Genomic DNA, 24845 nt, shown 5'->3' with positions numbered 1-24845 from the left:
CTGCTTACCACATAAACTCCAGTATAAATCCAACTTTGTTTCAAACCACCTATATTGATCTAAATTGGGGGAGTCCGTCTCGTTAGATGTGGGGGGGATTCTTCAAAAGTCTGATCACTTTCAAATGTATGTATGTTCTCTTCTTGTCTGGCTTTATTATAACTAATCTGTCAGTTATAGGTTGATCTCTTTCACACACATTACTAGAAACACAGGACGTATGTTTGATGGTTGTGTGACTGACACCCCATCTGTGTGAAAGCTGAGCCTGGTGGGATTGGAGAGCAGAACCAGGCGGGACAGCTGCTCTAAAGAGCTGAGATAAGTCCAGTTTGGTTACTCTATCCCCCCCTGCATGCATGTGTGTGGACAGAATCTGCACGTATGAATGTGTGTCGTGTCTATTTAAGAGTTTTTGACCCGGTGTCTGACCCCATGCCGACACTTCTGGGTCTGTGTATGTGTTGAAGCAAGTAACTCACACCTTCTTAGACCTCCTTCATCTCCTCTGGAAGCACTGGAAGCCTGTCATGCACACACACACACACACACACACACACACACACACACACACACTCATATAAAGTACATAATAATGAACACGTAATTTTTTCTGTAGTTTCATTACTTAACAATGCCGACAGATCCCACATCCTCACCGAATCCAAACCCTGCATTCCTCCATCTACTCTGAACGCTCCGTCCTCTTCCTCGCCCCCCACATCTGAAACAGGTTAAAGCGAAGAGACGACACTCAGAGGACACGGGGTCAAGAGACAACACATCTGACTAAGACACGTTTAGTGGAACAAGGCAAACAACGCAGAACAGCACAACAGTCACGGCTGCCATCTAAACTACAACAGATGTGTGCGTGTGTGTGTGTGTGTGTGTGTGTGTGTGTGTGTGTGTGTGTGTGTGTGTGTGTGTGTTTGTGTGTGTCAGGGGGACAAAACTCAGCATCTTTTGGGGTTTTGTATGTTGATATCATGGCTGTTTTCAAAGTTAGTTTCATTGTTCTGACTTCTTATCGTGTAACAGATATGCCTCTGGATCTTTTCTATCTGAGCAGAAAGCAGATACAGGAGTCAGCGGTGTAATCAGATAATCATATGGCACCCATATGTTTCCTGTGCCATATAACAAACGCTGAGCTCATAATTAAAGGTTACGCCACTATTATTCTTAAAGGGCCAGCTTCCATTTTTGACGTTTTGAGAACCTGAATGCGTTTCAATTTTTTAGACATTTATCACTGCGCATGGATGAAAGTGGAGCAGCTGCAGCTCAAAGGCCCTGGAGCGTCAAGGTTACTGATGGTGCCATGGAAACATCTATTCTTGTATTAGTAGGACTTTATGGATGCTGTTGCAATGAAGAAAAGTTTTAGTTTGATGCACTGTGTGTGTGTGTGTGTGGGTGTGTGTGTGTGTGTGTGTGTGTGTGGTGGTCTGGACTCGACTCTGGCTGTTGACAGCAATGAGGAAGAATGTTCACGTCTCACTGTTTCATTTGCTTTACACTGATATCTGCTGGAGAGGTTCGCTGAGCTCCGACTCCCAGCACCAGGATGAACATAGAAGCAAACGCCAGCAACAAAACCGGACGGAATCTTTCTAAACTCTGCCTGCACCCGAGCCATTATGCACTTTGTTCCCGTGCAGCGTGACGATAATGAATCTCGACTGAGACGTCCAATCTTTCTATTACAATGGAGTGTTGTGGGGAGCGCATTTGTTTAGCATGGAGAGGGAGTCGTCTGAGGAAGAACAAAAAAAAAAAGAGATGAAGAGAAAGATGCCAAGAATGTTTCTGACCATCTCTCATCGTCGACTCCCTGCAACGTTCATGGCAACGATTCTCCAAAACTCTGCGGCCCCTGTGGTTTCCATAGATAGCTGCCATCAGATACACACATTGCAGTTGTGAAATTATTTATGGAGCGATGTTTAGTCACAGCTCTAATCTTACTGCCCTGGCTGGAAAAGTCCCTTCACTTAGTTCCACCAGATTTAGCAAAACTACATTGTTTGGGCTCTGAGCTTGTAAAAGCAACGTTCCAGACCACAATGCAAGCTTATCTACTAAAAATACTGACACTGATCTACCAATAACAGTCCAGATAGGCTAATTACCCCAAACAGGGTCCATCTGCTGGACAAAACAAAGGCATTAGTGAAGTAATGTGTTAACAGGATTAATAACTGATTATCATCTGGAGACTTCACAGGCAAAACAACAACAAACCTGAAGCTTTATGAGTGTTAAGAGTATACAAACACATCAAAACATGTCATATTTCTAAGTGCTCTTTCTCATTTACTCCATTCTCATAACCGGTAAAAAACACACACGATTTCCACATCCTTTCCAATCTAAGTCCTCATAAATCCCAACCAAAACATCTGAGTATCTCCTCACCAACAAGACAACGACTAGGAGGAATAACAACAACAACAACATTCATCTGTGCTGTACTGAGATTAAACAGAATAGAAAGGTTAGGTTGGAATACTGAATGCGTGGACTAATGATTTTCACAGTCATCTGGACGACCACCATGAGGCATGAGGCATTCAAAGAACCACAGTTTGAGAAACGCTGACTCGCTGACTGAGGCAATACTGTTGTTGATACACATGAGATCGTCTTTCCCAATGACTTCCACTGTAAATCCTGATCACCATCTCTGCTGCACACACACACACACACACACACACACACACACACACACACACACACACACACACACACACACACACACACACAGGTCCTGCCAGGGCTGCAGTCTGCCGCTGTTGCTGCTGCTGACTGTCCTGCACACATCCAGCATCTGTGCTTTGCAGCAGTGCAGCAGCAGATTAAAGCTGTCAGCAGATCAGCAGTGATTTACAGCAGAGTGTGACTTTACAAAGTTACACAGAACAACTCTGCTACTGGATGCAGTGCGCCAGTTACATATTCTCCACTTCATCACCTAGTTTGAAACATTTGGGTCAGGTTTGGGGAAGTTTACGGGACAAATGGAGCTGAAAACAGGAACGAGCATATTGATCTTGAACAGTGAACTCAAGGTGATTATCCCAAAGTAAGTGATGATTTATGAACCTGTGCTTCCTGCCACATCGTGACGACAGAGGAATCCCATTGATCACACACCATCCCCTCTCCACAGTCTTTTTATCAGGCGTGCTAATCACAGTTGATGCCCCGACCTCTCTGGACGAGGGGACAACAGTTTGCCTGTGGGAGAAAACCCGGAGCAGCTGACCGGCAGGATCAGTGTGTGAAGTCAGATCGGAGGGCAGCTGCCGAGCAAACGGGCACCGCCTATGAATGACAGCTATTCACCTCCCCCTTGAACATCACATGAGAGCTGACTCCTACTCAGCGCTGCACAGCACTGTGGCGGACAATATGACACTCTGTACTGTGATACAGTAGAGCCTGGTGGGGAGGGAGGGAGGGAGAGGGAGAGAGCCAGGGAGGGAGGGACAGGGACAGAAACAACCTGCACCATGACCTTGACAACCGTATCCAAGAGTTTGTGTAAGCAGAAGTTACCTGATGTGACCACAGTGAGCCTCAGTTTGGCTTTCTCCTTCTCTAACCTTCACTGCTGTTCATCTGTTGTGAAAACACACATCAGCAGGGATCCATGTTTCTCCTCTATTGTGTCATGCTGGTGCACACACACACACACACACACACTAACTTACTCTACGGACTCAGATGAGTTAAGGAATCGACCTTTGTGGACGCCCCCGCATGCATTTCCCCTCTTGAATGTTCCCTGACGCCATTTGTCAGACGGAGAAACAGGAAAACGACCCACTTACACAGCAAAGATAACCTGCACCAGGGGGGCCGGTGGAGAGGGAGAGATGATGATGATGGGAGAGCAGGAGGAAGAGGAGAAGGAGGAGGAGGAGGAGGGGTGGATGTGTGAAATAATGCAGTTTTTGCTCTTGACCTCAGCATTCCTCTACGCACCATAAACTCAGCATATTCACTCGAGTCAGGCGGTGAAAGTGGGAAACAGTGACATCTCTGGCTGACAGTGACTTTGTGTGTGTTGCTCCGGCCCGTAGCTGGATGCTGCAAAGTGTCCTGTAAACATCTTCCTGCTGCAGTGTCATGATTATACACACTGTACTGCTGCGACTGCTTCACACACACAGCAGCTCTGGTTGCTGTCTAAATGCTGCATGCAAGCTGTTGCATAATTTAACAAAAAGCTATAGTGGTAAACACAGAGGGTGAGGACTGGCGTCTCAGTGATGTCATCACAACCCGGAAACTACAGTAAAGCTTCATTCATTGGCGTCGCACAACCCGGAATGTCTCTGCAAACATCCGCACACGAATAAAGGAAGCATACATGGACACACAAGTCTAAAACAACTAATGCATGGGCGCAATCACACAACATACAATGGAAAGTAAACATATTCGCCATGGCAACACCCTGAATACAGAAACAGGGCGTAGAAAGACGCCTGTGCTGCTCCAGTTGAGAAACATACCTCTCTCCTTACTGCATCCATACATTCCTGAGCTGTGACTCCCATTACATCCATACCAACACACACATCACAGCAATAACTACACACACACACACACACACACACACACACACAAGGTCCCAGTCAAATCACACAGCGGATAGCAGTCTACTCACAAGGCTGTATTGTGTGTGTGTCCTTCCCTGTGACAGAGCCAGAGTCATCTCTCAAAGGCTTTGTCCCTCACTTCTCGTCTCCTCCTACTGTCCTGTCTTTCCGGCTGTCAGTCATACGTGGCTGCATGAGTGGCTGCACTCAGAGGGAGCTGCAGTGCTGGAACTCTGTCAGTGTGCTGTTGCCGGAATCTGCTCTGCTCTCTCTCTCTCGCTCTCTCTCTCTCTCTCTCTCTCTGTTTCCCTCCTCCCTCCCTCAGTTTTCTCCAAGGTCAGTGGGTAGAACAGCCAAGTGAACTCCTCCCTTTGGTGGACGCTTGCACCTCTGCTCCCCTCAGAGCTTCCCCAGACCACCCTCCGCCTCCTCCTCCTCCTCCCCCCTCCCTCCTCACAGGACACCCGGGCCGTAATTAACCATCATGATCCAGATTAACTCCCTGCATCTGCTCTTGTGCCGCTTGGGCCGGGGCGAGACTGACAAGCTGCTGAGCTGCGACGGGACAGCGCACAGACAGGATTAAAGGCTGGAGGAGAGGTTCAGACCTCACAAGGAGACAGAGAGGATGGGACACTTATATACCCTGCAGGAGAGAAGGGAGAGGAGAGAGAGCAGCAGAGCACATGTTTGGAATGCAAAGTTCCAGTGATTAATGAATCAATAAGTGACAGATTAAAGCTGCCGTGAAATGAAAGCTTGTTATTGAAGAATATCAGTGAGGATCGACTCTGATTTGCTCTCAAATATGTCACGACTGCTGAGAGAGAGAGAGAGAGAGAGAGAGAGAGAGAGAGAGAGAGAGAGAGAGAGAGAGAGAGAGACACTTTGATCATGTTTCCATCCAGTACAGGTTGTGTAGTGCTCTGATTATGTCTTCACTGTTGAGTGTGTGTGTGTGTGTGTGTGTGTGCGTGCGTGCGTGCGTGTGTTGATACTTCCCGAGGAGCAGCATCCTGTGGTGCTCAGCAGAGTTCAGGAGATTTGCTGAGCATTGAGCTGCATCACTCAGTGGCTTTAGCTTCCTGTGATGGGATTAGAGGTGAGCAAGTGTCTGATACAAGTCCGTCCATGTGCTGGGACTTCACAACACACAGCAGGGGGGCGAACGTGTGTGTGTGTAAACCTACAACAGATTGGTTTCGTTGGAGGCATCACTCATCGACCACTGCTACTTCCCTATGTTGTGCTAGTTACCCATTCAAAGTGAAGGGCACATGAACGGCCTCAGAAACAGAGAGGGTTACATCATTTGTATGAAGCAGCAGCCATTGCTGTGATTGGGAGGTGGAGAGTGGAAGGGGTGGGGTTTGTTTTCTTGTGATGTGCTGACACCTTGTGGTTGATAATGGTAAGGACATGCATTTACTGGATTTAGGTAGGGATTTTTTTTTTTTTTTTTTTTTTTTTTTTTTTAAAGCCCCAAGGTCAAGATTCAGATTTCAGAGTCTAGATTTGGAAACCTTGCACCTGCTTGTGTATCATGTAGCAGTTGTGGATGTTGAGTCATATTTTCACCTTTTATTGCATCTATCCAGTAATGTAGCTTTTTTTTTAAAGAATATAATGTTCCTCAATTCACTCAAATTACAATGAACTCAATCTTTCAGTGGATAAAGGAAGTTCTGATATTGACAACAACACGATCCTGATCCTGCTCAGAATGACATTCATCACTGTGTCTTCTTCTGTTCCTTTACTCACACTCTTCCTCTCTCCTGCGTGTGAGTCAGCGCTAACTGCTGTTTGGGTTGAAAGCTCACCTAGACAGCCAGGAACACTGTGAGTCAATATGATGTGAAGAGGAACCTGTGACACTGCAACACTGAACTCAAACTAACCTCACACACACACACACACACACACACACCGGCAAACATTTCTTCTGTCCTGGTCTCTGCTGCTCACCTCTATGTTCTGCAGGTATGAAAGCTGCTCACACACAAGCAAATGTTGACTTTATACAGTTTTCATAGTGATGATTGGCCAGTAATGATGTTTATTTAGCCTGTGTTCATTCATTCCTCTTCCATTTAATATGATCAAATTATTCTTAGCTTAGATCTCTAGGTGTCAGACTGGGAGTGATAGGTGAGGTTCAGTTTACCTGCAGTGACAGATCTATAAATGAACTGTTAAATACCTGATTTAAATCATAAATGTCCATGCAAATCTTGTTTTCAGATGATTAAGATGAAAGACATAAATAAGAAATGCACAAATAATGAATGAAAACATAAATGAATACAGCAAATGTTCTGTCGGATCAAGCTGTAGGAGTTATAGCAACTACGCATCTTGATCCTCTGACTTGTTGGTAAGAATACTATCTGGATCTGTGTAAGATTGAAGACGCAGCACGTGACAGTTTCATCTGTATTTCAAGAATTTTGGAACAGCATGCGCAAAAAAACACAAACAAGACCAGAACAAAAAAAAATAATACAACAATAATTAAACATGCAAACATACTAATGAAACTTAAAAGGTTGGGCCAGCCAACAAATACTTCACAGGGACAAAGAAATGACTTCAACTAAGAGAAATAAAATACAAATACAAACAAAAAAGGGAACGAGGGTGAACACGAGAGGGTGTTGTTACAGTACACAACCAGTAGATGGAGGCATTCAGTGTGAGATTGATGAAAGGAAACATGAAGAACCTGGTATCTTACTCATCCACATACTGGAGCTACACACACTTTCAAACCCTCTTTTCAAAAGCCACAATTTCCTCTTTTATTCTATTTAAATAAAATATCACAAAGCAAAGGGTCAGGGAGCGTCTCGGGGAGTGTAACATGTAAAAAAAGAAAGAAGAAGAAGATCAAACAGTAGGATGACAAAGAGACATTTAAGTAGAACATAATAACATGAGAAAATATGAACAGATGACAGAAAGACAGTACAGTCACACTCTGTAAAAAGGCAAAGCAAAACGTTCAATACTGCATTAAAAAGATTATAAATAAAGTTAAAAAAAACAGAAACACGATCTGTGAATGTTAATAACGTTCCCTCATAGTACAACACCACCCAAATCCCTTTCTTTTGATTAATGTGACCGATAGGAATCTCTTTTTTTTGAGGACCTGAGCTGTACCAAGTAGTCTGCATACAGTGCATTGAATTACAACCAAATACTGAGCACACACAGTACGCCGTCAAGTACGTCCTTATTATGTTTCTATTCATTATTATTAATAACATATTAGTGCCTGCATCTCTAAACAGTAACGTCAAGGCCACTGGTTCCCTGTGTTTCTAGCCGTCTGGTAGCTACTAAACATAAATAAACACGGATACGAAGGCAGGACTCGCAAAGACAGATGTGTAAGTCGAGGCAGGGGCCGAAGAACTCAAAAAGATCTCAGACTAACTTTGTACAACTGTTAAGTAAGTAAGAAAGAATAGGTAGTGCTTACGAGCGTCTCCTCTCTGAACAGGCTGGCTGACTTTGCTGGCTGTGAACTATGACCTTACTGTAGGCTGGTACAGTAGACTGGGTGAGATGAAGGAGATCACAGTGTGGAGGCATAGCATGGCTCATCATGGCAGAACACATAAAGTAGCACCTGATGATGGTAGAAAAAGTTAATCTGAACTCCAGAAAACAACAAATATCTGCACGGTAATGTCAGATATTGTCTTTATTTTTAAGGTGCGAATACTGTAGAAATAGATACTGTGTTATATTGTGTGTGTGTGGTGAGGGCAGCATGAGCATGAAGCCGGTGCTAATCGTTACACAGGATACTGAATCCAAAGAAATGGAGCAGAATTAAGTTCTGAAGCATGGATCAATGTTGGCAGTGATCTTCCTATGATCCACTTGAAGTGCAGGGAAGAGAAATCAAATACTCATGTGATGTCATCTGAAGGTCCAGCACACTGTTCATACTGTCATGTTATCAACACTGTCTCTGTACTCTGAACAACCCTGGTTCTGTATCAACACAAGCAAACTCAAACTAACTTTACTCAGCTTCGGTTCTTCAGTTAGAAATCTCTCCGGCCGCCTCTTCATTCAGGTTAGCAGGGTTACTTCTCTGCTGTACAGTCTGGACTTCCATGGGAAGCATCGTTTAGATTAGGCAAAGCAGAAAGGCAGGGTCAGTGGTGTGACTGGTAAGGGCCGGAGGCTGGACTTCAGCTGTGATAGCTGGATACAGCTGCCTGTTTCTGCGAGAGCCGCAACAGCTCCTCTCTGATGGCCTTGATCAGGGAGGCGGAGGAGTGGGTGGGAGGGGAGATGTCCAGGGAATCTGGGGCAGGAAGATAGCCCAGCCCAGGGGTGTCTAGGTGGGGAGGAGGGGCTGAAGGCTCCCTGAGAGCACTCCTGGGTGTCTGGAAGATAGACGAGGATGAGTAGTCAGGAAAGTCCAGGAACTGAGGACAGGAAGGACAGGCCAAGAGTGGAAGGGAAGGTAGAGAGGAAAAAGAAAGAGAGTCTTTAAGGAGCAAGAATAAAGTGAAGTGCAGCGAGTGACAGAACTAGAAAATGGTGGAGACCTAGAAGAGATTGTAGCATGATATACAAACTATATTTATTTATGTTAAAATTCATCATCTATCAAAGGATTGGTTTAAGAGTTCTTTAATGAAAATAAGACCAAGTATGATTTTGGAGTTTCACTTACTTCATCTTTCTCAGGTGAAGCCTTGGAGAAGTTGTTTTCATGGTAGTGGTTCCAACCCATGCCCCCGTTCTGGCCTGGTGGAACCCTGACACCTACAGGGCAACCATTCAGCCGAGTTGACAAGCCCACCTGTGTAAGATGGTGGAACTGGGCACCTGCACACACACAGAGACACACAGAGACACACACACACATCAGATGAAGCTGACATATGATCCTCAGCAAGCTCAGAAGAATATATCTTTGCACCTGTCTCTCTCTCTCTGTGTATCTGCTGAGCTGCAGGTCATATTGTAAATAACAGGAGTTACTCCACAGTTTTACTATTTGCTGATGCATTTTGTACTAAGTGACTGTTGTTGTGTTGTTTCTTCTTGGAAAAATGCCGCAAATTCAGTGCTGTGAAAGATGGAAATGTGAATCCAATAACTATTGATGGCCCTTGAACCAGGCTGACTGCGTGTCTTTGCTACTGCACCTGTACTGCCCCCTACTGGTCTCGGTCTGGCAGATGAGGGCAACTCATCAGCGTACAGGCCCCTGCTGGAGTACAGGCTGTCTGGCTGGAGCTGCTCACCTGGACCGGCTGCTTCTCCAGGTGGCAGATAGCTGGAGCCAAGGCCCTGCCTGGAACACAAACACAAACACACACACTGGACACTTTCAAAAAGCACTGATTCATTCCTTCATGCAGCTTTATGCACATCTGCAGGTGTGATGCCCAAGAGACGTGTAAACAGGTAAACTATGAGAAAATTCAAATTGGTCTCATGGAGTTCATATAGCATTATAATGAATTACACTGAGACGCTAGCTTATGTGTGTGCCTGTGTGTGTGATTATTAATTGATTGATTACTGGGTGTGTGTATGGGTGCCCTGGTCTTTTTTGGAGCCGGTTAAAAGACCAAAGCTAATGAAATAAAGATGAGTCTTCATTTATAATGCATGAGGCCCAATTCACCAAAATGCACCTAGAGGGAAACCTTCCCAGTGGTGAAGTGGTAGGAATCAGGTCATACTGATCAATATGAAAGCCTTTTAGTGCAGAACAGCCAGAACATATTATTAATTAATTTATTCCTGAATTCTTGGTTGTCATGTGCAGGTTCACACTGACCTTGGTGGCAGACCCGGGCCTGAAGGCGGGGACATGGCGAGCTCATTAAACCTCTGAGGGAGAAACAAACACACAGGTTCACTGGAGGAGTCAAAGACTGAAACAGACGTAGACCCTTAACTAGAGGAGACATTTGTAGTCGGCCTCAGCACAAAATAACACAGCTCTTTATCTCTGAATATCCCAGCAGAGTCACCTCACACACTCTTATTTATAACAAGCAATTCCTAAAAAGAGGATATCCTGCTTTTTACCATTGATCTTCCACAGCACATTAAAGCAGCAAATGCTCTTATGGCTCCACTGCTCACTGTTATCTTTATGTTGCATCCAGGGGTGAAAATTGCTGTTGGTCCAATCAGGGTCAAGACTCAAACATGGAATATATGTTGATCCTCTTTAAGACAAACTCTTCAATTCAGCTCAAGTGTAAAAAGAACAGTCAACACTGACAGGAGGCAATGCAGGGCATGTATATGTAGAGTGCAGTAGTTAGCCTTGGTAGTTAAGAGCTGAGAGGGTTAAAAGGTTGTACATAATGTAGCTGAGTGGGGTTGTAAGGGTGTAGCAACATGGGGGTGACAGATGGAGGAATACTTAACCGATTAGTTTGCTAAGAGGGCGCGATTAAACCTGACGCTACAGGCTTTGTGCCAGGAGAGAGAGAGAGCAGACAAACTGGAGAAAGGGAAGAGACAGTGAAGGCTAAGGACTACCTTTGTCTATGTTTTGTCTGTGGAAAGATACAAAAAAAGAGTCTGGGGCTGTAAAGCTCCAGGTCTGCTCTGAGATTATTGAATCAAACAGAGACACCTGGCATCTTACTCAGCCTCAATCCAGCAAAGGCCTTGATCTAATTGCTGAGAGAAATGATTTAATTCAGTCCGCGATGAAAATAATGTGATTTGATTTTCATTAAATACATTTAATCCTTTATCCACTCTTAACACGATCTTGAAGGGTGAATCTCCCCGGTGGTGAAGTACTCACACTAGGGAACGGGCTGAGAGCCGAGTAGGAGGGAGCCCAGGCTCTGTGGCCGCGGCCTGGAGGGCTGGAGGCGGCAGGTTTGGTGTTGACCCCGGGCAGAGTGATCCCTGCCGTGCTTCCCGGCGAAGTGGGCGAGACCAGGGCAAAGGCGTTGTCCAGTAGGGAGTGCATCTGCTGCCGTGCCTCCTCGATGGAGGGCTGGGGAGGCATGTAAGGGGGCGGGGGAGGGGCATGGCCTGGTGGAGAGGAAGTGGGACCCAAGAAGACGTCATCAGTGGGAGAGGGGCTCCTGTGAGGGGATCCTGGGCCTTGATCAGGGTCCGACTGGAATCAATGCACGAGGCAGGGGAGGAGGAGGGGGAAGAATTTGGTTAGTTATTAATCAAAACCTTCACAAAACTAAAAATCAATAATAAAGAAAACATTTTACATATTCAGGAAGCCCTAAAAGTCCAAAGTCCGGATTATAAAGCCACTTCTGAAAGCCTTTTGGATATTTTTACAGGTATTACTCACCACATATGCCACATTGTTGACCCCTGGACACTTCCTGTAGGAGGCATCAGCGTCTTCAGTGATAAGGTGGTCTTTGTCTGCATCCATCATGCCTCCACTCAGCTGGTCTTTCCTCCTTTGTCTGGGTGAGCGCCTCCCTCGCCCACTGAGAGACAGACGCAGAAACATCATATGGAAATTGTAAACAAAAGGTTAAACGACCCGGAACCACATTCAGATAACATGAATAACCAGCTCCTTGATCCCCATATAGAGTCTGTTTGAGCCCTCACCTCTTCTTGGGTTCCATGAGGATGGGCGGCAGGTGTGAGTCTGGGTCCAGGATCTTATCAATCTGCATCTGTGCTTTTTGATAGATGCGATCCTGGTCCTTGGTGTCTCTAATGCTGTTGTCATCCATAGTGGGAAAATCATAGTGTCCCTTCCTCTTGGCACGCAGGCGTATCTTGTTACGATGATGCTCAATCTCTGACTTGTGCCTCAATGCTACCTGGATCTGAGGTGGGAAGGAAGAAATAGTTTTACAGCCACCTCATCGTAAAAGTTTCGACCATTATAAATCATTGAGTAACATTGATTGTTGTTTCTAGGCTCAAACCTCGGAGTTGATGTGGTTGGTGTTGGTCAGTTTGCCGTTGGCGGGGGGGCTGTGTAGTGGGGGGACGGGCATGGGCTGCATGGCGATCAGCTGGATTTTGTTCGGCAGTCTCCTGCTCGCATCGGTGGCGCGAGACATCCGATCGACGTGTTCAAAGATGGAGGCGGAGGACAGCTGCTCATTTGTACCATTCACAGGCGGAGGACCTGGAAAACAAAGCAGGACAGTACAAACAGGTCATATGTCAGTCAGTACAGTCGAGTCAAAGCAAGTCTATATGCTAATGTTGGGATAGAGCTTTGAGAGAGGAAAACTACTGCGTAAGGATTTCAGCCAAACATTTACTTTAACTGAAATGGAATGACTCAACAAAATCAAAAACAGTTTCTGGCTGTGGAAGCAACAACATTAACTCACCACCTTTGTATTTCTATACATACTTCTAGAGAGCAAAAGCCACATTTAAACAATAGCTCTGGCTTTGTTCTAGAGGTGGGTTGCTTCTACGCGGTGATTGACAGCTCGGTAGAGAGTGATGGATGAGGAGATCAAGCAATGAACAAAGCTACCGCACAAACAAACAGACACAGCTGCTGGAGGTCAAGCCTGAGGTCTGAATGAGGACAGATTGAATGAGGACAGGACTCTTACCAATTCTATTCTTGCCTGCAAACCACAACAGAAAGAAAGAGAGTTTTATTGAGAGGAAGGAGATCAAATTGAGATAAACACAACAGGCAAAATGGTAGAGAGAGAAAGAGAGAGAGAGAGAGAGAGGGGGGTGGAGAGAGGGGGTGGAGAGAGAGAGAGAGAGAGAGAGAGAGAGAGAGAGAGAGAGAGAGAGAGAGAAGGGTTTTGTTAAAAGTAAAAGTGGAGTCCATTGAGTTCAGGAGAGACATGGGAGGAAAAGTGGAAAGAGTCATCAAGGAGGAACAAAGTGATAAATCTCCTCTTCTAGTCTCGCTAAGTGTGAGGAAAGATGGCGCAGCGTTCTGAAGAGAGGGCACCAGTGAGCATAGATGGGACATTACATAATACAGAGGCTCTTATAAACAGTCTGTAACCCTTATAAACACTGTGTGGAGTGTATATGCAGAATCAGCAGTGGACAGACGGAGGCTTATCAAAAACAAAGCAGACGGCGTTCCTCTGTGTGTGAGTCAGCCTGGAGTCTGGCTGCAGCCTGTAGTCTGGGTGGTACCGCAGGAGAATATCTATCAACAGGCTGACACTTCTCCCCCTCTAACTCCATCCTTCCTCCTACCTTTGACCCCATTTTCCTCACCGACCTGCCAGTCTTCCTCTGCTCGACGCGTTACCCCTGCAGTCGTCATGTCACTGCATGGATTAATGTTATTCTCCCTCATCAATCTTCCTCTCCTCATTTTCCATCACTTCCCTGTCCCCTAACCCTCAATCTGCACCCCCCTCTGTCATTTTCCCTGTCTGCTACAGCTTCCTGTCGTCAAATCTAACCGGTTCCTTCAGTCTCCCGTTTCCCCTCCCCCTCCTGTCCGCTCCCTGTGTTTAATGGGATGATGTGCGGGTTGCCAAAGCAACTTTAAAACATTGATGGGGACCTTACGTGTCTGCTTGCTGTCATTGGGGGTAGCGTGGGCTCTCAGGTTCTCCTCCGTTGATTCACGCTCAGTGGAATGGTCACTTACCACCGAGTCACGCTCTGATGGTGAGATCCTACCCAGGAAATACACAATATATTTAATAACATGTAGAAATGTAGTCATTACCGGTGCAACAGAGAATATTAGAGACAGAAGTACAATCTATTATCAATACATGAGATAATGACTGCTTTGATAATTGTCTGAGTCACACACTGTCTATTAGCCGGAGCAATTAGTAAGAAGGGAGGTGAGAGAAATGGAGAACATATTTTAGCAAACATGTCATCATTATGAAAAGTGGCAAAAGGTCTGTGGCTATGAAATCCTAATTAACACAATAAGATCTATTGGTTATCAAAGAAGTGATCATAGTGTGCATGAATAAGAGGAAAGGTCCTCTGTCTCTCCTGTGCATCAATAACTAATGAATGATCTGTTAAAAGCTTTGGTCTGACTGACTCAGGTAAAATAGAGTAAGCTTTATACATGACCTCACCTACACTATATAATATAAAGATCTGTGAGAAGTGAAACATGACACAAAAATCGACCACTAATCTATTTTCCCCCTTATCTTTAAAAACACTATGGCATAGATGATGTAACCTAATCAAACTTAATGTTCTGGTTTCTGGAAACACTTATTCAAACTCTCCATTAATAGTTTCTGGAGCTCTAATGTGCTGCCAGACCTTCCTCTTCTTCTTCCACTGCGTGATGCCTTGGTGGAGGAGTTTTTGGATGTGGGGGTAGGGATCTCCCCGTTCTCTGGCGGGCCGAACCCGTCTTTGACAGACGTGGGGAGGGCCCCCGAGCCGGGTCCCGGTGGGCCGGGCTCCTGGATCACCATGAGGTCATCCTTATTGTGCTGACCGAGGTGTAGCTTGGCGAAGTCAAAGCCTTTAACACTGGGAGCCTGCAACTGAGGCGAGAGGAAAGTCAGAACAGGGAGGGGGGAGGAGAGGGGGGAATGGGGAATAAACATTTGGAATAAAAATCAGAATGGCAGAGGCAACAGTTTCCTTGAGACAGAGACAGAAGGACGGACAGAGGTGAGCCAGTGAGGGGTACATAAAAGAAATAAGTAAAAAGTAAAGTAAAAGTGCCTATTCTGGGACACTCAGAGAGATAAGCAATGATGGCAAAAGCAAAGACTATCAGATAGAGACGCAGACAGCCAGAGACAGAGAGAGAGAGATGTTGGAAAAAAACAGTGAGCAGTCTGCTTTGCTGAGACGGTGGGGGACGGCCGGGGGGATGAAAGCAGGGAGAATATCTGAGTGCAAAACCCCAGGGACTTTCCAAGAGTATAGGCGTAAACACTGCATGTCAGATCTGAGTGTGCTTGCAGTTTGCATAACACTGGTTCTGTGAAGCTGAAATGTGGCTACAAGGGAAGAGACCGACATGCTTCCTTTAATTCTGTGAACATATGGACGCTCGTTCCCATAAAAACTGTGCAAGTTTGTGTGAAGTGTGTTGTTTAAAATGGCTAATCCGCCGTGATTCCGGTGTGGTTGTTGCCAGTGTGACGCTGCTAATCCTGGCAGCTAGAGTGGCGTGTGTATATGTCTAGTGTGTGAGTGTGTGTGAGTGTGTGTCTGTGTGTGTCTGTGTGTCTGTGTGTGTGCTGCTCTGGTCTTCTTCACCATGGCCTATAAACAAGGCCGGTCTTTGAAAGGGAAAGCACTCAAATAGCTGCAGCTGGGATGGCAGGACTGGTTTAATTATATGAAACGCTGCGGCTAAATAAAAGCAGCAGATGCACACCTAATGCTATCACGCACACATTCTATGCACAAATAACTACTTTACAGTGCTAACTCGGGGAGACACAAGCAAACACATGACAGATGCAAATCTATGACATCATCTTCAGGCTCTACAGAGTACAACGCCTTCAAGACTTAGACTAATGTGATGGCTGCTTAGGTGCAGAGAAAATCCACCAAATGTTTTATACTGTGTGTCCATCCTTACCAGGGGAAGTTGTACCCTGAAGTCCACTAAAACAAACAAACACTAGTCTCTACAGCCACTAACCCATGTACCTTCTCTTTGGCTTTGCTCTCTTTAGATAACATTTTCATTTCTTTCTTCATCTCCTCTATTTTCTTCAGCATTGCATTTTGCCAATGTCCCGTCCTCTCGTCAGGGATCATTGCTTTCTTTTTCAATTTCTCCTCATCCTCGTCGTCTTCCTCATCTTCTTCATCCTCCTCCTCCTCCTCTTCCTCCTCCTCCTCTTCTTCTTCACTGCTCATACTCTGCTTGCCTTTGGCAAGAGCTATAAACTTCTAAACAGAAGCAATAATGTATGGAAATACTCCCTTTGAAATCTTGAAACTCAAAACATCTTCTACTTAATAAACTATGTCTACTGTATCGTTCTTGATATATTCTTCCATATTTGAGTATTTGCTGAAGGAAAGATATTTATCAGACAAAACACTGCACACGACTACGACAAAACACAAGTCAGATCTCATCTAGACCATCTACAAATCACCAGACACTGCTCTGTACCTTCCCCGCTTTTAAATCTTGTTCCTCCTCCTCTTCTTCTTCATCATACTCCTCCTCTTCCTCATACTCTTCCTCTTCTTCCTCTCTAAACTGTATAACCCCCTCAGTGGCGAGGGGAAGAGTGTTCTTTGATTCGCTGAATGAGGCAGTAGACTGAGGGAAGAGTAGTGGTATTAAGTGACAGATGATTGTGTTAAGCAGAGAGGGCAGCGTAAATACTCCATGCCTCTGCACATTAGAGCTTTGATTCTTTGCCTTAGACCACTGTGGGGGGATTAGTTCCCAGCTCAGCTCAACCAAAATAAATCAAGTGGAGGGGAATGTAAGCCAGATACAGTGAAATCAACTGAAAAGCCCGGATAGAAGTGCATAGAAAGCTTGAAAGGACTGCATAAAAAGCTGCTTTAAAAGCCGGATTGATCATGAAGGTTATGCTCATCGAGACTGTTTGGCAACAAACGAACAAAAGAATCCTCAAAGAGTAAAGTGGTGTATTTCTGTTTCAAATGATGGCAGACAAGGAGGAAAAGTTCAACAAATATAAAATACTGTGAGACGCTGGAGTGGCTGCAGGTCTGCAAGTCTGTTGGTGTTTTAAAATGAATGAGGACGAGACAGAGCTCATAATAGACTAAAAGAAGAGTTGAGGCACATCTCGTTTCCTAGCAACATCAGCTCATGTCCTTTAATAAATCTGTCTACTGAGTACATTAAAGTTTTACCAATGTAATCTAAAAGCTGAAGAGATGAAAGAAAAGAATAGTTCATTTGAATTTAAACATTTTGGCTTATACTTTACCATGAAAGAAAACCATAATATGAGACCGCCTGGTTTCAGTATACAGTTATTTGTTTAGTTTTAATACACTATGGTGCAATGATTGAGAGGTTAATATTGAGAGGTGAATATTATTGCTTCGTTTGTTGAGACTTTTGCCCCAGCTGTCTGCCCCCTCCTTACCTTCTGTCTCTGCTGGATGGACGTCATGGCGTCTGGCTGGAACTCTAGCTTATCTGTCCGACACAGCTTCCAGTAAAGAATGGAAATGATGACGATGACCACCAGGAGAGGAATCACCACCCCGATGATGATCCACATATTGGTGTTCTCATTGTCAGTGGGTGAAGAGTTTACTTTGTCTAAAGCTACAGAGAGACAGAGAGACAGAGAGAGAGAGGAGCAAAACGTTGCATTTTACATTCAACTTCAGTGCATATGCTTGTGAGTTACTTTGTGAAATGTCAAAATGTCGATGCGAAGCTGAACGTGCAGCGTATTTGGACAGTTGACTCGTTCTGTTATGATCTCCAATGCAGGTGTTCATTAGTTTTAATTAAACACTTGTTTCATCCCCTGGGAAAGTATTACAACTCAGAGAGTGCAGGGACAGGAGTCCCCTGAGGCTCACTCATTAAGCCTTCAGACTTTGTTTAGATATTTAATGATGAAGCGAGGCTTTGGGTAGAGTACGTCTGAGGAGAGGTAATTAGCTCAAATGCTATTATAAGTTTCTTCCTTTCTCTTTTCTATTCACGAAACAAACCATATAATATTTCAAGGGAGACCACAACAATAAACATAGTTTGAAGGGCAATTACATTATCTGCCTCTGTTGGCAAAAAATAATAGTTTACCAGCATCTCAGAGTGTGTAGGGATGCTCCATCACTGTGATGCTTTGCTGGCATTGAAGGTCTGAACTTTTTCATTTCAAGGACTTGCACCCTCCCCACTGCATGAGTCAGTGTCCCTGAAACATGAGTTATCTAGTATGTCAGAGGTACTCACGCTGCGCCAAGACGCCCTGCACACGATATCCTAAGACAATGGCTGCCCTTTGGACATCCAGGCCGTTCAGCAGGCTGGCTGTTTCGCCCGCAGGCAGCCTCTGCCCAGTGGGACCCTCCACAAAATAAACCATCTCCAAGGGGTGGTCCGCACCCACCATCTGATTCACACTCACAACCTGGGAGTTCAAACAGGATATAAAGTTACAATGAATTTAACCAAACAGAGTAATGCCAAAAAAGGCTCTGACCATTTAGGGGAACATAAGGGAAACTATTATCTACTGAAAACTAATATCTAACTCCTGGTTTGTTTGCTGCTGGATACTGAACCTTAAGGGATGGAGTCCTTTGAATAATTGAACAGTATGTGATATTGATGATGAATGACTTCACACCCATTTGTGTGTGAGCAACAGAGTGTTAGATATACTATTACCTTGATATATGTGAAACAGTCTTTGAACTATATAGGATACATGTGTTGGTTTATACGGATGCCAGGGCCTTATATACCTTGGCTGTCAGACAACCTCACAGTGTGATCATCAAGCATAATTAGACTATTATAAGGAGGCTACCTGTGTCATTATAGATCCATTACCAGACTATAAAGGTTTGCAGATGTCAGTGAATCCTTTGCCTTCTCCAAATATAAACATGTCCAGATGTAGGTAAAGGGACATGGAGCAGGCCATATTATTTAGGCATATAATCCTTAGAGTTTTGTGGTGTTTAGCAATCATCTTGTTAAAGGTCAATATTATATCACTGTATGTCAGCTCTCACTGTGATGTCAAGGCCCCTGCTCACACATCCTCCCTGCTTCTCCTTCATTAAACCCTTTTCTGGAGCACAGAAATAGCACATGTGAATCATTAAAAATTGGTTGTATTCCTCCTTTCTTTAATATGGCTCCTGTGTAGTTTCCTTTGAAATTATATTACCCCCATTAACATGAGGTGCGTCCATGATATTGCTCTCCTTTTATGCATGCAAAAGTCTACAAAAACTGACAAATCAACACAGGAGGGCACAGCACAAACCATCCACCACTGATATGTCAGCTTGCATTTGTATTCCCACTGGAGCAGTTATTGTTAAAATCTTTCTTCATGATGTCTAATATGTCTGTGTGTGTCTACAATCCCCCTCTGGGTGCCCTCGGGCACACACAGTCTGCCGTCTTCATTACTGGAAAGCGTAGAAAGCAGGTCAGCATCGGGATGACACAGAAAAATGGCTGGGCAGACTTCAACATGCAAGGTCTAATTCAGTTATTAGACTGGAACGACGACAGTGTGTGTTTTATTGGGTGACCCCAATTCAACTCTGTATTCTGAGAGATTACAGCATCACACTGGTTTCACCATGACAGCCAACAACAGTTTGATATTTGAGCCTTTGTGTCTGTACATGTGTGTGGGCGAAAGAGGATTCTTCACAAGATCAAACACTGTACAAACCACCTCACTCTATTTGTATTCAACACACTCCAAGACATTTAATTGAGCCTTTGAAATGTAAACGAGGCCAACCTAGGCTTCCATAATGGCAGTAGTTCCATAGGCTGGAAGTGAGAAAAAAAATCCCCATAATAAAGTGTCTGTGCAAAACAGCAGTTAATATTTGTGAATCACTGAAAGACAGCATTTCAAACAAAGGAAGGATGCAAGCAAACCTTCACATCTGTAATCTAATCATAGCACAGTACCTGTCATAAAAGATTTACCATTAATGTCAAGCTCTTTTCTCTAAACTGCTCTGTGGGTGGAGGCAAGAATGCGAAACACAGAAAGGTCAGGCACAGTAAGGTTGTTACTCAAACAAGGATGATATTTATCATTCTGACAGCACCGTGTTTAAAGACTAATGTGCACTCAGACTTCTTGAGGTGATATTAAAATATACATCTTTCCTGAGTCCCTGAACTCAAACAGCGAAAAACTCCCCTTTCTCTCTGAATCTTTTACCTTCATTGTCTCCGTCTTCCCCCATTTTGTCTGCCCTCTCAACATCAGAAGCACATTTATAATCATCTCAACTGCAGGATACAGACAGCGACAGATAATTAATAATTGATCCGCTCTTAGCAGCTCTGAGGCTCATAGGAGCCATCAAGTAACAGGACCAGAGAGGTGAGGAAGAGGAGAAAGAACAGGGGACTTAGGAGGTTTTGGTGTTTGAGTGGCTTGCCCTGGGCTGAATGAGATGCTGTTGCCATGGAGACACAGCCCTATCCTGTCCCCTCAGAGCTGAGCAGGTGCAGAGCGAACCCACAAAAGACAGAGCCTGATTAGTAAAGCAGTAAGGCTTTCAGTGGTTACAAACACTGCAATGCTGATATAATGAGCCCTCAGTACTCTAGACTCGCTAGTTAGAGAGAGCTTGCATCGGGGAATAACGATATAAGTGATATTGAGAAACAAGTTCTTTCCAGACTTGGTGAGCCATCTATTAACAACATTGTAATTGGTGAGCTTTTAAAGTTTTACTGTGTAATCAATGAAGAAATTCTGTATTCCTCAGAGGCAGAAACTACACTACCTAGAAGAAGAAGCAACATCCAGCTCCAACTAACATAAAATGACTTACTTAAAAATAAATACAGTACGGAATACATTTACACATAAATACAGTACCTGAACACTGTTGTTGCCAACAATGGTCGCTCTTTTGACACGTCTGACTAATCCCAATGCCTCCCCAAGTAACATGGCCACACGGCGCTCCAGGTTGGCTTGGAAGGTTCGCTCAGCCACTTTCTGGTCCTGCACGCCAAGGAGCACTACGAACACAGAGCAGGCCATTCAGTATTAGTGCAAGATGTCTGCAGTGCATTTGAAAATGCCAAAAACTGAAAAAACGTCATACCTGTTTTAACCCAGGACGAGCGGAGCAACTGGGTGGTGTTCAGTTCTGGATAATGGAAAGCTATTGGAAAAGAAGAAAATGCAGACATTTTTAATCACAGCCTTGATAAATTCTGATGTAACTGTGCAATGAAGTGGAAATTGCTAAAATAAAGTCTGACTCACGCTCAGCAATCTGAAGGACAGGAAATCCCATGTAATAGCTGAATTCCACGGTGGTGAGCTTCATCAGAGCGTTGCTGACCTCAGACCCGGTCAGATAACCCCGAGCACCGCGCACAGTGAAGGTGATGTCCACCGGCTCCTTCGCCAGGCGTTGATATTTAGGAGCAGTCATAGTGATGTTTACAATCTGAAACACAATTAGAGAGGGAAATGAAGAGCAGAATATCCTTTACATTCTGATGTAAATTCATTCAAAGCTTAAACAGCTTACATTTACTTAACTAAAACAAACTATCTTCATGAGAGAATCTTAGTTGAAATTCACTTTTACAAATTGTCTACTAGAAGTTGAGTACTCCTGCGTGACCCTCTTTAGTGGTTGCACTCACATGCACTGTGAAATTAGTTGACTCCTTTGATCGCCGACGCACTTCTGCAAAAGCCCTGGTCAAGCCTCTCTCAATGCTCTCACTGAAGTTGCAGACGCGCACATCGATGTGTGCAGGGACAAACTGCAATACTGGACAGATGAAGACGAGGATGGGGACGTCAGACCAGAAACAATATTCTGAATGTTGGCAGTTCATTATTACACTTTGCTCCGACACAGAGGTTTAAGGAAGAGCTATCTACCTGTGTGAATCTGATATTTTCTGTCCGGAATCGTCCAGCTGGGAGACACAGACATGAAGCGGCGTCCAGATCTTCGCAGAGAGTTGATAACAGATATAGCTGTGTACACAACTGGACCAGACACCACTCGGAAAACAAACTTTGGCGGCGGGTCCACAACCTTCACAGACACAAAGAGCAGGAAGCACGGTTCAACATTCCTTCATTCATATTTAAATGAGACGTTTTAAACAGGCAGTTGATGACAGTGTGGTGGAAAGGTCACTATGATTCTTGCAGATTGTAATGTGACTGCAACAAAACATTCTCTCTTTTACACACACACACAAGCACAGGAAAACACAGACATACAAACGCAACAAGTACGAATATGTCAATCCACTAAAGCTCTAGCTTAACGAAAATTTTAGAATATTTCCAATTTTCCAATTCCAAACGTACCTGCAGCTCAACTGATCTGTTGAATTCCCCTTTCAAAATGTCTCTGACTTGGGTTTTGGCATATCCAACAGTGGCACCCGAAGGAAAACCTGAAGAAGAAAGCACAAGGTTGTTATGATCCTATTTGAGAATAACACAAATACAGTTTGAAGTCACAAACATCTCATATCTGGATGTGGATGTTGATGATAATGTGGCACAAAGCTGGCTTTTAAACTTACCAATTTTTACTAAATATGCAGGGTTGTCATGGTTGCAGAGGAACCGTCTTGGTGTTGGTGCTACAGTCTGCATCATACTGCTGGTGGTAGACAGGGAGCTGGCACTGGTGGTAGTTGCAGAAACTCTAGTCGTAGCTTGAGAAGTAGTGACAGCGATTGTAGTAGTGGATACAGTAAAGGTTGTGTTAGCTTCAGTGCTAGCTTGGGTCAAAGTCACTGGGGTTGAGATGTTGTTTCCAACCTCAGTCACTCCTTCATCATTAATCATGACTGGGGGGGTGGAAGTGACATTATATGGAGGTTCAGTAGAGCCTAGAGTGTAGTTGTGAGTTGGTTCAATTGAAACAGTAGTGACAGTGGAAATTATTTCTATTGTACCAGGAGTAGCATTGGCAGCAGGTTCCCAAGGGAAAGGGGAGAGGGCTATGGTTGCAGTCAAGGTGGGAGTGGTGTGTACGCTGGTATGTACGATAGACTGTGTAACAAACCAATATACATCCGTTAGAGAGGAGGACAAGATTACATCATCTGGCAACAAAGTCGTAGCGCTGGACAGTGTGGCGACTGTAGCAATGGTGTCCAGCTCAACAGAGGAGGCCGAACTCTCTCTGATGGACACTGGACCATCCCAGAAAGAGGAAGAGGTATAGATGAAGGGAGTTGGTTCAATGGAAGGATGCACCAAAGTCTCAGTGGTGTTGACCATCTCCTCTATGCCATGTAGTGGGGTTGTTTCATTCACAGGCCCCAATCCTGACACGTCGCTGGAGGATTCCTCCTCAGTCCATGCGGTGCTGTTGGTGGTCTGCTGCTCCTCACTACCATACGCTGCAGTTTGCATGTGGCTCGGGTGCACAGTGAAGCTGGGGGTAGGTGTAATATGTGTAGCATTGATGGACAGCAGAGGGAATTCCCCGGAGGTGGTAGCATTCCCCCCGTGTTCAGCTCCGGTGTCTGAAGTGGCGTTGTCCTTGGTCATCTGAGTAGTGTAATACTCCAAGCTATTCATGTCAGGTAATAGGACATCTGTTGGTTCAATGGTAAAAGTCTCTGGCCAATCTATATCTGAAGCCTCGGCTACATCACTATGAGATGCGGGAGTGGGCTCAAGTGTATAGTGAATTGAGGAGGAGAAGGAGGATGGATGAACGGATGTAAGTGGAACAACGGTGGCGTACGGCGTCTTGACGCTGGGAGATGGAGACACAGGAAGGAGTTGCATAGAGGTCAGGGATACGCCTACTCTGGAGGGGAAGGCTGTGTCGTAGATTTCTGTAGAGTCTTCCAGATCGTACATGTCAGAGGGCAACTTGGTGACCAGAGCGTAGTCATCTCCTTCTGCACCCATATACGACATGGTCTCCAAGTAGTCCCCAGACCCCCAGTCCCCATCCATGGTGTTGGAAGGGAAGAATTCATCTGGAAAGACCTCTGTAGGGTTCGATGAAGGTGATGTAGGGTGGGGGCTCATGAAAGGCACATAGCTGGGGGCCAGATTCTCAGCTGGGTTGAGGGGCAAGTCCATCTCATGTGCCTGGTTGCTCTGCTGCACCGGGACACTGCTCATGCTCAGTTGATTCACATCCAGGATTTTCCTTGAGGTCTGCAGAAGCAAGTTCGGGTAATGTAAGGAATCTAAACTAGGAGATGCATCTAGAGCACCAAGCTCAGGTGTTGTTGACCTGGTAAAAGCAGAGTGGCTTGACGATGCCTGGGATATATTTAACTGTGGCTGCAGCTGGGATCCTGTAGTTGTTTGAGTGTGAGAGGAAGATTGCTGGGCAGAATTTGTTCTGGCCAGCTTCCAGTCTCTGGAGTGTTCAGCCGGCACCTCAAACTGTGGGCCAGACACCAATACAGGTTGTGTGGGGCTTAATGGAGGAGTGGGAAGAAGTTGGGGTTCTCCTGCCAGGCGGTCACTTGGAGTGAAGGATTTAGAGTTTTGTGAAGATACATTGCCCCTGTGAAAGAGCTTGATGTCAGCAGTTCTAGCGTTATGGTTCGGTGCAGGAATGGATGTCGGGGCACTCAGTGAG

At 44.9% G+C, this 24845-nt stretch overlaps 1 protein-coding gene across 1 annotated transcript; it reads right to left on the bottom strand.

The window, feature by feature from the left end:
* Positions 1–7035: 7035 nt before the first annotated feature.
* Positions 7036–24376, bottom strand: LOC142988386 (UPF0606 protein KIAA1549). Its single transcript, XM_076137552.1, has 19 exons — positions 23434–24376; positions 22589–22677; positions 22148–22307; positions 21904–22034; positions 21515–21701; positions 21351–21410; positions 21119–21264; positions 18478–18655; positions 17651–17835; positions 14856–15085; positions 14124–14233; positions 12539–12744; positions 12213–12436; positions 11941–12085; positions 11425–11748; positions 10435–10487; positions 9794–9942; positions 9316–9470; positions 7036–9064 (listed from the first exon to the last, which is right to left on the bottom strand). The coding sequence occupies exons 1-19, from the start codon at positions 24374–24376 to the stop codon at positions 8825–8827; spliced, it is 3915 nt and encodes a 1304-aa protein (XP_075993667.1). The 3' UTR covers positions 7036–8824.
* Positions 24377–24845: the final 469 nt, after the last annotated feature.

Source organism: Genypterus blacodes, unplaced genomic scaffold (genome assembly GCF_046128005.1).
Source record: "Genypterus blacodes isolate CSIRO-AG114 ecotype Tasmania unplaced genomic scaffold, CSIRO-AGI_Gbla_v1 ptg000015l_1, whole genome shotgun sequence".
Classification (NCBI taxonomy): Eukaryota; Metazoa; Chordata; class Actinopteri; order Ophidiiformes; family Ophidiidae; genus Genypterus; species Genypterus blacodes.
The sequence above is the reverse complement of the archived record's forward strand: the minus strand, read 5'-3'. Positions and strand labels throughout refer to the sequence as shown.

Coding starts and splice junctions, on each gene's coding strand:
- LOC142988386 (XM_076137552.1), bottom strand. CDS start 24,376: ATGAGCAGTGTCCCGGTGCAGCAGAGCAACCAGGCACATGAGATGGAC. Junction 10,488..11,424: donor CTCTCAGCCCGTTCCCTAGT/GTGAGTACTTCA, acceptor TTTCTCCCTCAG/AGGTTTAATGAGCTCGCCAT. Junction 9,943..10,434: donor GGCCCGGGTCTGCCACCAAG/GTCAGTGTGAAC, acceptor TTTGTGTTCCAG/GCAGGGCCTTGGCTCCAGCT.